This window comes from Ochotona curzoniae, unplaced genomic scaffold (assembly GCF_017591425.1).
Source record: "Ochotona curzoniae isolate NIBS_2020 unplaced genomic scaffold, NIBS_Ocur_1.0 scaffold_2453, whole genome shotgun sequence".
Lineage (NCBI taxonomy): Eukaryota > Metazoa > Chordata > Mammalia > Lagomorpha > Ochotonidae > Ochotona > Ochotona curzoniae.
The window spans coordinates 18609028-18622843 of NW_024467094.1; the positions used below are offsets into that span (position 1 = coordinate 18609028).

The window sequence follows — 13816 nt, forward strand, 5'->3', positions numbered from 1 at the left end:
AGCCGAGTCCTGAGCTCGGCCACATCTCGCCTGGGGAAAGCAGATCCTGGGCCCCAGCGTGGGAACAGCGCGCCCGGCGGCCCGGCTGCCCGGCCGGCTCTCCCGCTCGGCACGTCTGCCCCTTGGGCTCTCCCTCTCTCTCGGTTTTCCCCCTACCCCACCACCATTTGCATCGCACCCAGAACTAGGCCCCGCCCGCTCATTTGCATATCTTATATGGCCTAATGGTGGCGATCATGGCAAGTTAGAAGTTTCCTGACTCCTCTTGGAGGAGACTCCGGGACCCCGGGGAGTAACAAGTGTCTGGAGGTCCGAAGGGTGGAGGGGTTGTGGGATTCGGGGTTCGCTCGTGGGACTCCCCTCCACCCTCCTCTGGCGCACCCGCCCACCCCCGTACCCCCTTCTTTCCACGTCCTTGGAAAATGGTGTCCAAGCTGACGTCGTTGCAGCAAGAACTCCTGAGCGCCCTGCTGAGCTCCGGGGTCACCAAGGAGGTGCTGGTCCAGGCCTTGGAGGAGTTGCTGCCTTCCCCGAACTTCGGGGTGAAGCTGGAGACGCTGCCGCTGTCCCCCGGGAGCGGGGCTGAACCCGATACTAAGCCGGTCTTCCACACTCTCACCAACGGCCACTCCAAGGGCCGCTTGTCCGGGGACGAGGGCTCCGAGGACGGCGACGACTATGACACCCCTCCGATCCTCAAGGAACTGCAGGCACTCAATACCGAGGAGGCAGCCGAGCAGAGGGCCGAGGTGGATCGGATGCTCAGGTAAGCGCGAGGCAAGGTGGGGAGGACGCGCCCGATCCCGGGCACCGGGGCCCTGCGCCCACCACGCCAGGCTCCCCACGGAAGAAGTCCCCCGCGTGGCGCGCTGCCTCCGTCCTAACGTCTGGATCCGTCCGAGTCCCTCCCGCAGCCCGGCCGCCAGGGAGCCCTGCACCTTCCCTCTTTCTCGGTTCAGGCCAGCGTCCGGCTCCCAGGGGCCTTCCCTGTGGGGCTGGCACTCGGCCCCGGGGACACTGGGGTTGCGGGGCTCTTTGCTGGGAGCTTTGCCCACACGGCCGAAGGCGCGAGCGGGTGCGATGAGACCAGCTGAGGTTTCTCGGGAAGCGGGCCCGCTGGCCCACGCAACTTCCCCGGTGCTGCCCAAGGTTGGGGAAACCGCTGGCTGGCCTGGGGCGCAGCGACCTGCAGTTCTCCGCCGAGGAGCAGACCACACCGGGGGCGGGGATCTGCGAGGCGAACTCTCGGGTGGGCGCTCCCGTTTGCAGCACCCTTGGAAGCCCCCCGAATTCCCCCCCGAGTAGGGTTTCTATTTGCAAAGAGGGAATGTTTGCATGTCGGGTCACGGGGATGCGGTGTGGGGGGTGGTGGCTCCGGCGCCGAGAACGCTTGAACAAGCTGGGGTTGCTTGGGGCAGGTGTGGTTAAGACTCTGGCTCTTTAGAGGGATCCGGTCACGGAACAAGCGAAGGAGAGCGCTCCGGGCCGCACCCGGCTCTCCCAGGGTGGGGGATCCAGGTGGACCGGCCCTCGACGCCGGGCCCGGATCGCCTGCAGCAGGTCCTCGCGGCCGCCCCGCTTTGACAGCTGGTTACTGATTATCCAGGGAGCGAAGCGGTTCCCCGACATCGCTAGTCGCTTTCAGGGCCACCCTGCTTCGGGCCCGAGCCCCTTACTTGGCCCTCCGATTCGGAAGCAAGGCAACTTCAGCCGCCGGTGCCGGAGAATGAGCGGCCTCGCCCGCTGTCAGGCGGCTGTTGGGGCGGGAGGTGACCTTGCATTTGAATTTGCGCTTCGGGGACCTGGCGCCTCGCACTTTAGCCATTGGGAGCGCCTCTGGAGCTTTTAAAAATATATATACATATAAAGCGTTTTTCTGTAATTCACAGATGGGGTTCTTCTCCCACCGCTTCCCCGAGCAGAGGGAGAGTTTTTCCCCGGCCAGGAAGCCAGGGGTGCCTGGGCGGCCGGGAGGTGCACCTGGCCCGGCCGACTGGCCGGGAGACCCACAGGGAAGAGGCCCCAGCGTTCGGCTGCAGCCGCCGGCTCTGAACGCGGTTCTGGGAGGGTCTGGGAAGCCCCTCAGCACAATCCTCCTGGCGCCGGGCTGGCCGCAGCTGAGATGTAACAAAACCGCAGCACGTGGAGTCGGGTGTTATTAATTTATTTCTATAAATCATCAACAGAAAGATACACAAAGCACCGTGATTAGGTTGAAAAGAGAGGCGGGTTATTCATTGGTGAAGTTGTAAACGCGGCTTAGCGGGGGAAGGAACTCTAGACGCGGGCGCCGGGTTGCTCTCAGCGCACACGCTCCGCGCTGCGGGGCGCACCGGGCCGGGTCCCCGCGCCGCCCTGGCGCCCGACCCGGGCTGCCGGAGAGCTGCGGCCCGTCGCGGAGCTCCTGGGGCTGCTGACGCCGGCGGGCCCGGCCGGGGTTTCCCGAGGCCGTAGCCCTCTTCACTCCCCCAAACGGATCGGGGAGCCCCCCTCTCTTTCCCCGGGGGCTGGAGACCCTCGGGGAGGGTGGAGACGAGGGTGGAGACGAGAGACAAACCCGGAGGGTTTTCCTCCTCGCTCCCTCCTCTACCCCTGGGGACGTCGGGCTTTATTAAAGTGATTTTTCAAAAAAAAAAAAAAATTGCCAGTAGTTCCGGGGTCGCTGCACAGCGGGGCCCGAGCCTTTCTTTTTCTTTTTCTCTCCACCCTTCCCTCCCGCTCCACTCCCAAGGCGGATAACAAAGTCACTTTGCGGAGCGTCTGGACACTCTGTACTGGAAGGGCGAAGGGCAAGGAAGGCGGGCTGGGGACTGCCGGCCCGGGCCGGAGCTGGCGCGTGCCCGCTGGGAGGGGGGCGTTCGGAACCGCCACCAGCGCGACCTCCTAGACCGGGTGGGGCTGCAGCCGGGGGTCGGGGCCGGTGGGCGGCGAGGGCATTGTTCCCCCGCGGGCGCACAGGCCCCGGCACCCAACACCTGCGCACGGACACAAAGGTCCCGCGCGCGTCCCAGGCCCGCGTTATTTACGGGGGTTGGGGACCCCTGACCGTGAATGAGATTTTCAGGTAAAACCTCTTGCCGGCTCTCCCAGCCCTGCCCTGGGGGCGCAGATGAATACAGGGGCCAGAAAGCCTGAAAGTGCACCTGCGCCATCTTACCCCGACTGCTGTCCTTTCTATTCGGGCTGTAAGGTCTGGTCTTCCAGTGAAAGGTTTCCCTGGGCTTTTTTTTTTTTTCTTTCAAGTCTTAATTGTGGAGTTCATTCACCCTTTTCATCGACCCCTTCACACTTAAAACGTTGCGCTATTTCGCTAGGTTTCTTAGACACACAGGGCACACACAGGTAAACGCAGCAGAACAAAAGATCTGCTCACGCGTTGCCGTGAGAGCTTTAAACGCCGAACGCTGTTTTCTAACTTCTGAAGCTGTCGTTCATTTTGTTGAAAGTGTTTTTCCACGCTAAGACCAAAAAAAAAAAAAGTCTCTATGTGACATAACAATATTCGCCACAAATAAACTTTTGAAAGATTTACACAAATTTGTCTAAAACATTGGTGGCGTCGTTTTTCTTGGACTTCAGGTGAATTCAGGTTAGAAATGGCGATATATTTTCTCTTTTTCTTGTTGCTTCGTTAATTTATATTTCTTCGTTAAGTTCTTGAGAAATTTTCTGATTGGATTCTGTGTAATTGAACGAAGATTGCATTTGTCTCAGACATTGTTCTTTCAAAGTCTGTGTATCAAGGACTTGCTAAAATAATTAGAAGTATTCACATGCTTACCTAATATTGGTTTGGTTCCTAAACTTTATTCATGAAACAAAAATAGTTTTATTTGACATATTAAAGGCACCATTTAGAAATAAATTGACTATAACATTTGCAGCACTATAATCCAGGCTTTGCTCTGACAACTGTGGGTTTTTTTTTTATTGTTTCATTGGACACTAATTTCCATATTCTGACACACTTGCTAAAGTGATATTGTGTTTTTGTAATATGAATAAATAAGCTAGCAAAAAATAGCACATGTGAATGACTATTTTGCTTGTCTAGTATTTTTGTATTCTGCATTCATTTCTTAATTTCTTGGTTCACATTGAAGCTACCTTTTCAGATTGCAAGGAAAGAGATTGGCCATGATGGAAACATTTTAAATAGGCAAAATTCAGTGGCAGCAAGACAGGACTTTTTTGGCGTACCTGTGTTTACGAGGGATGAAAGCCAGAACCTGTTCTTAACTCCAGGTTCAGAAATGTGTGAGAAACATCCTCCCGGGTTCTCTTACCTTGCCGGGGGAGAGCTGTAAGAATACGGTAAAATGAGGCATTTCAGGTGGCTAGCCTCTGACTCTAGAATTCCTGCTCCCTATGAAGTTTCATTCAGGAGGCGGGGCTGTAGGCAGTGTTTTCACCTGCCCTGGCTGAGTGGCGTGATTCTGCAGCCCCAGGGAGGAGCAGCCTGGTTATTTCTGAAAACTTTTCTGAACTTCTGAGCGCTGCTGTCCGAGAAACCCTCGTTGGGTCTCAGGAGGGGAACATGTATGCTTCATCCCGGGCTGATAAAGAGACCCAGACACCCACTCAAAAGGAAAATCGTGTGGGGGAGGTTGAGGCTGAAACCGGTGTGGGTTTGGAAACTGATAGCAGCAGCCCCTGTGGGTGCAGAATCAGGCAGCCCAGCCTCAAGCTAATGTCACCGGCACGGCACTGGCCCGTGCGTGAGTCTCTGGCCTTTTAAGTCTCATACGTTCCAGGAATGTGGAGGAAAGCAAAATAAATCAAGAGCTGTTCTGTCGAGAGAGGAGAGAGACAGAAACAAAATAAGCAAGAGTTGTTCATACCTTCTCATTCAAGAGGGGGAAGCTATCCTCCGCCTCTGGTGATCCCAGAAGAAAAGGCTGGGGTGGCTAGCACTGGGTCTTCAGCACTGTGTGGGCTGTTTTGGTCACGCACCTACCCCAAGGTTGCAGCTTGGCCCAGTGGAGTATTAAGCCGGCACGAGCATTGTGCCCCAAGGCGCGTACACTCGCACCCTAACCCTGTGCTTCTCTGTCCAGCGAGGACCCTTGGAGAGCGGCCAAGATGATCAAGGGCTACATGCAGCAGCACAACATCCCGCAGAGGGAGGTGGTAGACGTCACGGGCCTGAACCAGTCCCATCTCTCCCAGCATCTCAACAAGGGTACCCCCATGAAGACGCAGAAGCGTGCCGCCCTGTACACCTGGTACGTCAGAAAGCAGCGGGAGATCCTCCGACGTAAGTGTTTCCATCCTGCCTCTGCCTCAACCTGCGTGACCTTGGCCCTGGCACCAACCCCTGTGGGCTGCCTCAGTTTCCAAGGACTCTGTGAGCACCAGGCACCTGGAAGGAAGCTGGCAGGTGGATTTGGCCTTTGCAGCCAGCCGCTGTTGCTACAAATTAGCTTATTTTCACTGACCGGTTGCTTTGAAGAGCCTTGATTGCATTCTACCTTGAACTTTGTGGTCCCTCTCCAGCGTCCTCCCCTTGGGAACCACTCAGGTGACAGAGGAGAACCTTTTCCCTTATGGAAACCAAACACCCTCTCTTGAGCCTTGAGCCAAGGCCCCAAGTCAGAGTCTCCAGTGTCAAAGGAGACATTGATTTTGCAACCGCTGTCACCCTCCTCCAGGCTGCTAATGGAGAGTGCTGGTGTAGATGGACCGGCTCAGAACCAGACCTGATTTAGCAATCTGGGAACGGGGACTGAGTTTTGGAGCACTTTAAGGTGCTAATTCAATTTTGCCAAACTCAGTAGAGTTTGGGGACACCCCCCCAGCCCCGCCCCACCCCACCCTGCCCCGCCGGTGATCCAAATGAAGGAACTCTTTCTGGCTGAGACAGGGCACAGTAAAAGTATCTACATTTCAAACTCAGTCCCATCAGTTCCTGTTCTTCCCATCCCCCTCCCAAAGATTTCATTTAATTCCCAGATTTTTCCCACCCAACATTACTGAGCTTTTTGTTTTGAAGCCTGGGGAGGTTTGGATTGTATTTGACTCATGGAGGTATGAGTAGCCTCCTTCTAGGAAGGAATCCTTCGACATGACCCTTGGTCCCTCTGGGTGCAGCCCTCTCCCTTGGAAAGCTGTTTATCTGTAGCCTGGCTCTTAGTGACCGCTCCTGCTGGAGCTGGGTTTGGGTCACTCGCACAGGATGTATACTGTCACACGCTGCTCTGCAGTCGTTGTTGTGGGCAGGTGTCCATGGTGGGCGGTTGCAATGGACAGTGGCTCCTTGTGGGGGAGGCACTCCGGGGGGTAGAGTGGAAGAAGCAGAGTGAGGACCACAAGGGGCTGACCCTCCACCGTAGTGACTGGCTCTGCAAGAATGTGTGTTCCTGACATGAAGCAACTTTCTGTAGTTCCTGGTAGGCTCAAGAAAGGTCTCAGGAGCCTCTGTTGGGGAAGGCCAGAGAAACCCTGGGATTGGCCAAACCCCAGCCTCTCTGTGTTCATTGGAAAGAAAAGGGGCTGGAACCTTCTAGAAATGATCAAAATATCCCAGGAAGTATCTCAAGAAGCTTGAGAAAGAACATTTTACAAAAACTTAGGGCAATCTCTTCAAGTCATGTGTTGTTGTGTTTGTTGTTATTGTTTCAAAGTCATATGAGGTGTGAAATCTAAGCAATATTTCTTCCTGTACTGTGTATGTACAAGCACCTGTTTGTGCCAAATAGCATAGTAGGCTGTGCTTAAACCGACCTTTTCTCCAGGGACTCCCAGTCAGATGAGAGAGTTGAGATTTGAGCAATTACAGCAGCCACTTTCTAATAGCTATTGTAAATGCATACTCCAGGGGCAGCAGAGGACATTAAACTGCCTGGAGATCACAAGGAAGGCTTCCCAGAGGAGGTGATATTTGAACCAAGCCTTGAAGGATAAGTGTAAGACACATAAGTATGGGACAGAAATGAGGAAGTGAGATAAATAAATGAGGGACACACATGAAATACAGTGAGTAGAGGAGAACCTTAAAAAGGTGACACATAATGAACTTAAAACTCTGAAAAATAAAAAGCGGTGATATTCATCTACCCAAATACATATACAGGATCTCCTCATCCAAGTTGATTTCCAAGTCTATAGTGTATCTGCTGAAGCCATCCCTCAGCATTAAATGTCACAGCAGTGCACCTGTTGTTCAGTTCATCAGGGCAGAGGTGACTCAAGGGATGGGGAATCTGTATTCTCCAATCATTCCAAGAGGCTGGAGACCAGCCCATGGGGTTTCTAGGACTTGGGTGTTTCCGAGCAACTGCACACAGATCCACTGTGCCAATGGAAGCCAGTGCTGGGTTCTACATGCCCTCCTCCAAAGCAAGCACCTCCTCCAGGTGGCAGTATGTCTCACTGCCCACCACCTGTAGAGCCGTAGGGGTCAGTTTCCTTACCTCCACCCCAGTAAGCTCGGTGGGTTTTGCGGTTCAGGTCTTGTTTTGAGCAAAGAGGGATGATCAGGCTGGTGGCTGGGAACCCAATGCCTGCCTGCCTGCCTGCAGGCTGGATTCACAACCTGGCTCCCTGCCCCAAGTCCCTGAGACATGGGGCATGTCTGACCCTCAGCCTCCTCACCTGTAAAATGGAGATAACAATGCATTTTACAAGGAGAGGGTGTGAAATCACACGGGGAGGGGGACTCAAGGGGAACGTGGCCTGGTGCTTCACCACAGAATGGCCGTATACACGGCAACGATGGGAACATTTGCTCCCTCTAAAGGGAGACTCACAGGTCCCTCCCTGGCTGTCAACACTTGGTGACCCCACGGATGTCACATAGAGCCCACCAGGAGAAGACAGAAAGAACAAACTCCTATGGGGCAGGGCATTGCTTCTCCTTTAGCTTCACTTATTTGAGAGGGAAAGGAGGGAGGGAGAAAAAGAAGGAGAGAAAGAAAGAGAGAGAGACAGAGAGGGAGAGGTAGAGAGAGAGAGACAGACCATGAGAGCTCTTGTCTACTGGAGCACTTCTCCAAATGCCCACAGCAGCTGTGGCTGGACCGGGCTGAAGCCAGCAGGCAGGAACTGTCCAGGACTCCCACATGGCTGGCAGGGACCTAAGCACATTAGCCAGGACATGTTGCCGTTCTGGGTACAAGAAGTTAGAATTGGGAACCAGAGTCAGGACTTGACCCCACGAACAGACCATAGGCCTCTCCACCCATGCCTTATTTTCTGTACCAAACCGTGCCGTAAGCATGCACCATCTTTGATGTCCTTCAAGTAACTGTGCATGGAGAGCAGCTGGGATGACCAGCTAATCTAAGAGGTGTGAGAACTCTGGAAAGTATGACATGAGCATTTGAGTCATCCTCATAGTCTGGGCTGGTTGAGTGGAGATGTTCTAGCAAGCTTTTAGCCAGTCCCATTCCACCAATGGGGAAGCTGAGTGACCCGGCAGGGTAGGGGGCAGGTGGGCGGATTAAACCACATGGCTGCAGCCCCACATTATCCCACAGGGCCTGTGACTTCCTGCTGATACATTTGACAGACACTAGCCCTGGTCTCTAAAGGGGATCTGAGAGCCATCCAAAGTGAGTGAGGGTCCAAACCAAAGGCCCCAGTGACCCCACAGCTCACACATCTGTCTGCTTAACAGCTGCTTCCGTGCAGGCCAGCACCACCTGCAGCTGGGCCCTGCATCTAGGCTGGTTAGCAGATCACTGTTCCCTTACAATGGACCAAATGGACCCTTAGTAGGAAGTTCCCAGCTGGAGGAAAAATACAGACTGGGTGACCCCTGGGGTGGGTGTTGTGGAGAGCATTTTAACATTCAGTACTGGCCTGACTTTTGAACCTTGAGGGTTGGAGATCCAGTTGGCCAGAGGACCAAGCAGGATGACTTTGGGAAATTCTGACGTGCCGGGACTCATGCTCCAGGAATCCTTGGGCCACTCTGAGACCTGTGGGAATGATTCCAGGAACCAAAGTCCAGGACCTGGAGGTCAGGAGCTGGGAAATGGATTTGTTACGTGTCCATGCTCTGCAGAGTGCCTGACCTCTGTTTATTCATCTGTAAAATGGAACGAATCATCCTCCTGAGTCCTGTTCCACGTAGATGTGAGCAAGAGGACAGACTTTCTCTTCTTTGGCAAAACCGGTCTCACCCTTAGGTGACACAGCACCTTGGCAGTGCAGTCTTTTTTTTTTTTTCCTATTCCCTCAACAAAAACTGAATATATATACATATATTTAAATGTGTATTTGCTGGGCAGAACAATGAAGACAGAGGGGATGGGGGGATCTCCCATCACTCCCCAAAAGGCCACAATAGTGAAATATGGATCAGGGCAAAGCCAAGAGCCAGGAACTCCATTCAGGTCCCCCACTAGGGTGGCAGGGGCCCAAGCACTTGGGCCACTTCTGTGGCCTTCCCAGGCGCGTTAGCAGGGAACTGAATTAGAAGCAGAACAGCCAAGATTCAAATTGGCCAATATGGGATGCCAGTGTTGAAGGTGGTAGTTTTTTTTTTTAATTTGTTTGTTTGTTTTGTTTTGCTTTGCTTTTAAATATTTATTTTTTTTAAAAAAAGATTTATTTTTATTATTTTTTCATTGGAAAGGCGGATATACAGAGAGGAGAGACAGAGAGGAAGATCTTCCGTCCAATGATTCACTCCCCAAGTGAGCGCAACGGGCCGATACTATGCCGATCTGAAGCCAGGAGCCTCTCCCGGGTCTCCCACGCGGGTGCAGGGTCCCAAAGCTTTGGGCCGTCCTGACTGCCTTCTCAGGCCACAGGCAGGGAGCTGGAAGGGAAGTGGGGCTGCCAGGATTAGAACCGGCGCCCATATGGGATCCCGGGCGTGCAAGGCGAGGACCTTTAACCACTTGCGCCACCGCGCCGGGCCCTATTATTATTTTTTTAATTGCAAAGTCAGTTATACAGAGAGGAGGAAAGACAGAGAGGAAGATCTTCTGTCCGGTGATTCTCTCCCCAACCAGCCACAATAGCCAAAGCTGTGCCAATTCAAAACCAGGACCCAGAGCCTCCTCCAGACTCCCACGCAGGTGCAGGATCCCAAGGCTTTGGGCTGTCCTTAACTGCTTTCCTAGGCTGCAAGCAGGGAGCTGGAGGGGAAGCAGGGCTGCCGGGATTAGAACCGGTGCCCATATGGGATCCTTGCACGTTCAAGGGAAGAACCTTTGCTGCTAAGCTTCTGCACTGGGCCCTAAAGGAGGTAGTTTAAAGCACTGCACCACAACATGAGCCCCACAAAAACATTTTGAAGGTTCCAAGAGGCCTGGGCTCTGGGACGTAGACAGTGCTTTTCCTGGGAAGGTGCTGTGTTTGTCGTCTCCTGCACTTACTCATTTTCAGGTTGGTGTGAAGCTCTGTCAGACTTTACCCTGTCTCATCTCATAAATGAACCCTTGGATACACACACACACACACACACACACACACACACACACACTTACACACACACACCCTAACTTTTAAATGATTGTGAATCTAAAGAGTGCGTTCTCTTCCCACCACAGGGCTCCATTTATATTTATTTCAGCATCTTATTCAAAGACTTTCAGGTTTCATGTTTTCCTGCCATTAAAACATTGAATCAGAAGCTGCATGGGGAGAGAGGAAGGGCAACGTTGTGTCTAGCAGAAATTGGGCCTCTGCCCTCCACTGACTTGGGGAAGCCCATCGCTCTAACAAAAGACAAGAGCTCAGCATCCAGAAACTTGCTTCATGTCAGAGAGCCACCGAGCCGGAGGAAAAGATGAGAATTTTCTGAACACCAAAGGGTGGAGCTCCCTTTACAAGAGAGGGGAGTGGGGAGGTGCTTTGCTGGAGCCACTGAGGGGGTGGGGAGCAGTCTTCAGTAGCCCCTCCCCCACCATCCCGAGGGATGACAGCAGGTGACCAAGCTCAGGGGCCAGGAGTCCAGGTGTCTTTGTCTGTCTGTCTGTCTGCTGAGCGAAGGCTACAGACCCTATCAACTCTACTCCTTTCTCTTTTCAGAATTCAACCAGACAGTCCAGAGTTCTGGAAATATGCCAGACAAAAGCAGTCAGGATCAGCTGCTGTTTCTCTTTCCAGAGTTCAGTCAGCAGAGCCAGGGGCCCGGGCAGTCCGAGGACGCCTGCTCCGAGCCCAGCAATAAGAAGATGCGCCGTAACCGCTTCAAGTGGGGGCCCGCATCCCAGCAAATCTTGTACCAGGCCTACGACCGGCAAAAGAATCCGAGCAAGGAGGAGAGGGAGGCCTTAGTGGAGGAGTGCAACAGGTAACACCTGGGAGGGGTGCCCACCGTCAGACAGCTGAGCACACGGACGCATCAGCCACTTCTCAGGCCTGGGCCATTGAGGCACTGACTTTCCAGCTAAGTGTGGCCCAAATGTGTTCCCCAGAGCCCCACTCTGGTGTCTGAGTGGGCATATCCAAGAGGCATCCAATGACCACATCGTCTAACGGGTCCCAGCAGAAATGGCTGGGTCAGACTCTGGGAAGCCATGCAGGGTAGAGCCCTGTTTAGCTGGATGGACCAGGGACTGTTAGCCAAGGGCTCAGCCCCATTCCCTGGGCCAGGAAGATGATGCAGTGCAGGTCAATGATGATGCAGTGACGTGAGATGCAGGTGTCCAACCTCCACTCAGGCCAGGATAAATCTCCTGGAGCTGTAGGCTCTGCTCTGGCCTCTGCTCCTTCTCCTAAGTGTACCCCCAGAAGGAAACAGCAAGAGAGCAAGGATTGGTCAGATGAGTTCAGTCCCCTCGCCCACAGGAGCTCATAAAGGTAGAGGGACAGAGAAAGAAGGAGAGAGCTAAGAGAGATCTTCTCTCTCATCTGTTGATCCAGTCTCCTAAATGCCAGCACCAGCCAGGGCTGAGCCAGACAAGGGCTAGGAGCCCACTGTTCTAACTTGGTCTCCTACATGACTGCAAAGACCCAAGCATTCAGACCATCTTCTCCTGCTCCCTCAGGTTCATCAGCAGGGAGCTGGGTCAAAAACAAAACAGCTGCAGCAGAGCAAGTGCTCTGATATGGGATGTCACAGCACCAGCCCCTACAAGGATTCTTTGTGTATTAGCAACTAGATGTAATTCAAAAACCAACAAAACTGTTGGAAATATGTTGGCTTGATTTCTAGCCTGTCTTCCCCACCTCCAGAATTGGCTTTTGACAAAAATCTTCCCTGTATTCTGGCCACGGCTTGGGCCCTTTCTCCAGCTCGGGGCTAGGTTGGCTTTGGCAGTAGACACATGTGGCCAGGGAGGTCAAGCCAAGAAGTGGAGAGTCAGAGGGATCTGTCAGCGCCTTTATGCTGTGTCCTGGCCCCTGCCCCAGTGGGACCCCGTGGTGGAATCGGCCTACATATCACACACCTGGGCCAGGTTGCGTCCATCCTGATCAAATGAAAGACAGCTGTGCATGGCTGGTCTTTCTGTCCAACCAATCAGCTGCTCGCAGAGGATTCTGGGTATGAATAGCGACTGTGGCTTTTCTTGGTGCCTTTTCTGGTGTCCAGGTCCTTGAGACCAGGAATTCCTTCCAAGACATGCTGCCAAGCCGGTGAAGGACCCTACCTTTAGGGTACAGGAATGAGAGAAAAGGCAGAATAAGAGATGGGGGGAGGGGAGAGGAGCAAGAGAAGCCAGCTGGGTCTTGCCTGCTCCTTTTCGGCTGCCTAGCTCCGCAGCCTGAGCCGCCAACTTCCAGGACCACAGAACTTACGAGGTATGGGGTCCAGGTCCCTAGCCGGCCCTCCTCACCTGGTGATTGTACAGGCTGCAGCTTCCTAGGGTTAAGCTTTCTCTCTGCTCCCCAATGGTAGTTAGGACCCCGCTAGGAGCCAGGACAATGGTGTTCACTCAGTCTCTCCCTGGCTCTGCGTTCCAGGGCGGAGTGCTTGCAACGAGGTGTGTCCCCCTCCAAGGCCCACGGCCTGGGCTCCAACTTGGTCACGGAGGTCCGCGTCTACAACTGGTTTGCAAACCGCAGGAAGGAGGAGGCCTTCCGGCAAAAGCTGGCCATGGACGCTTACAGCTCCAACCAGTCGCACAGCCTGAACCCCCTGCTGGCCCATGGCTCTCCCCATCACCAGCCCAGTGCCTCTCCTCCGAACAAGCTGTCAGGTAAGCAGCAGCCACTGCTTCTTCCCTGGAGCTCCTCTGGGGCGAGACTTCTCCAGTGGCTCCAATGCTTTGGGCTGGCCCTAGGACTGGTCTCCTCTCAGAGCTAGAATATTCTTGTGGGAACAGCTTGCCGCTGTGACCTGATTCCCTCTGACTCCTTGCTCAACCATCACAGTGCAAGTGACACAGCCTCCAGGAGCCCTCCGGGCCGTTCTCCTTCCCACTGGGTGGCGGCTGACTCAGCAGCTCAGGCCGGCCATAGGGTTATCCTCTGAGTAGGCTGCCTTGCTGGTTGTCTGGGGCCAAACAGGAGACAGAGCAGTTACAGTGGAGTTGCCTGTCATGGGGCTGCTGGGAGGAGGATCCGTCTGGGAGGAGGATTCTACTGCTGGCCATTTCCCAGCCCTGCACGCTGTCCACTTCCAGGGACCTTTGAAGAAGGGCCAGCCAACTGGCAGGCAGCCTGTATGGCTGGGATCTCAGTAGGGCGTGTTACCTGCTGCCTTTGCCATGATGTGTTGGCTGAAATGACCCAGGCCCTGCTGCGTGTCAGGCACTGGCTGGGTCAGCACATCTCTGCCCAAGGGGTAGGGATGGATTGGGGTGGGGCCATCCATGCTCACTGTGGCGACAGCAGCCCTTTGCTTGAGCATCCTGTTGGGCACAGGCTGGGGTTGAGCATGTCCCCTAGCGGTTGCCTGGAGCCAGTGTGCTCACTG

At 54.2% G+C, this 13816-nt stretch overlaps 1 protein-coding gene across 6 annotated transcripts in view; it reads left to right on the top strand.

Moving 5' to 3' along the window:
* Window positions 1-227: 227 nt before the first annotated feature.
* HNF1B (HNF1 homeobox B) overlaps window positions 228-13816 on the top strand; it is a 55251-nt gene continuing 41662 nt past the window's right edge. For 2 of the 6 annotated variants that reach the window (XM_041000569.1, XM_041000570.1), the window contains exons 1-4: window positions 247-766; window positions 5058-5257; window positions 11062-11248; window positions 12862-13097. In XM_041000569.1, the coding sequence (XP_040856503.1) occupies window positions 423-766; window positions 5058-5257; window positions 11062-11248; window positions 12862-13097 (967 nt within the window). In that variant the 5' untranslated portion in view covers window positions 247-422. Of the gene's footprint in view, window positions 767-5057; window positions 5258-10983; window positions 11249-12861; window positions 13098-13816 lie in introns of all 6 variants that reach the window. The other 4 variants (XM_041000571.1, XM_041000566.1, XM_041000565.1 and 1 more) reach the window with 4 other exon arrangements.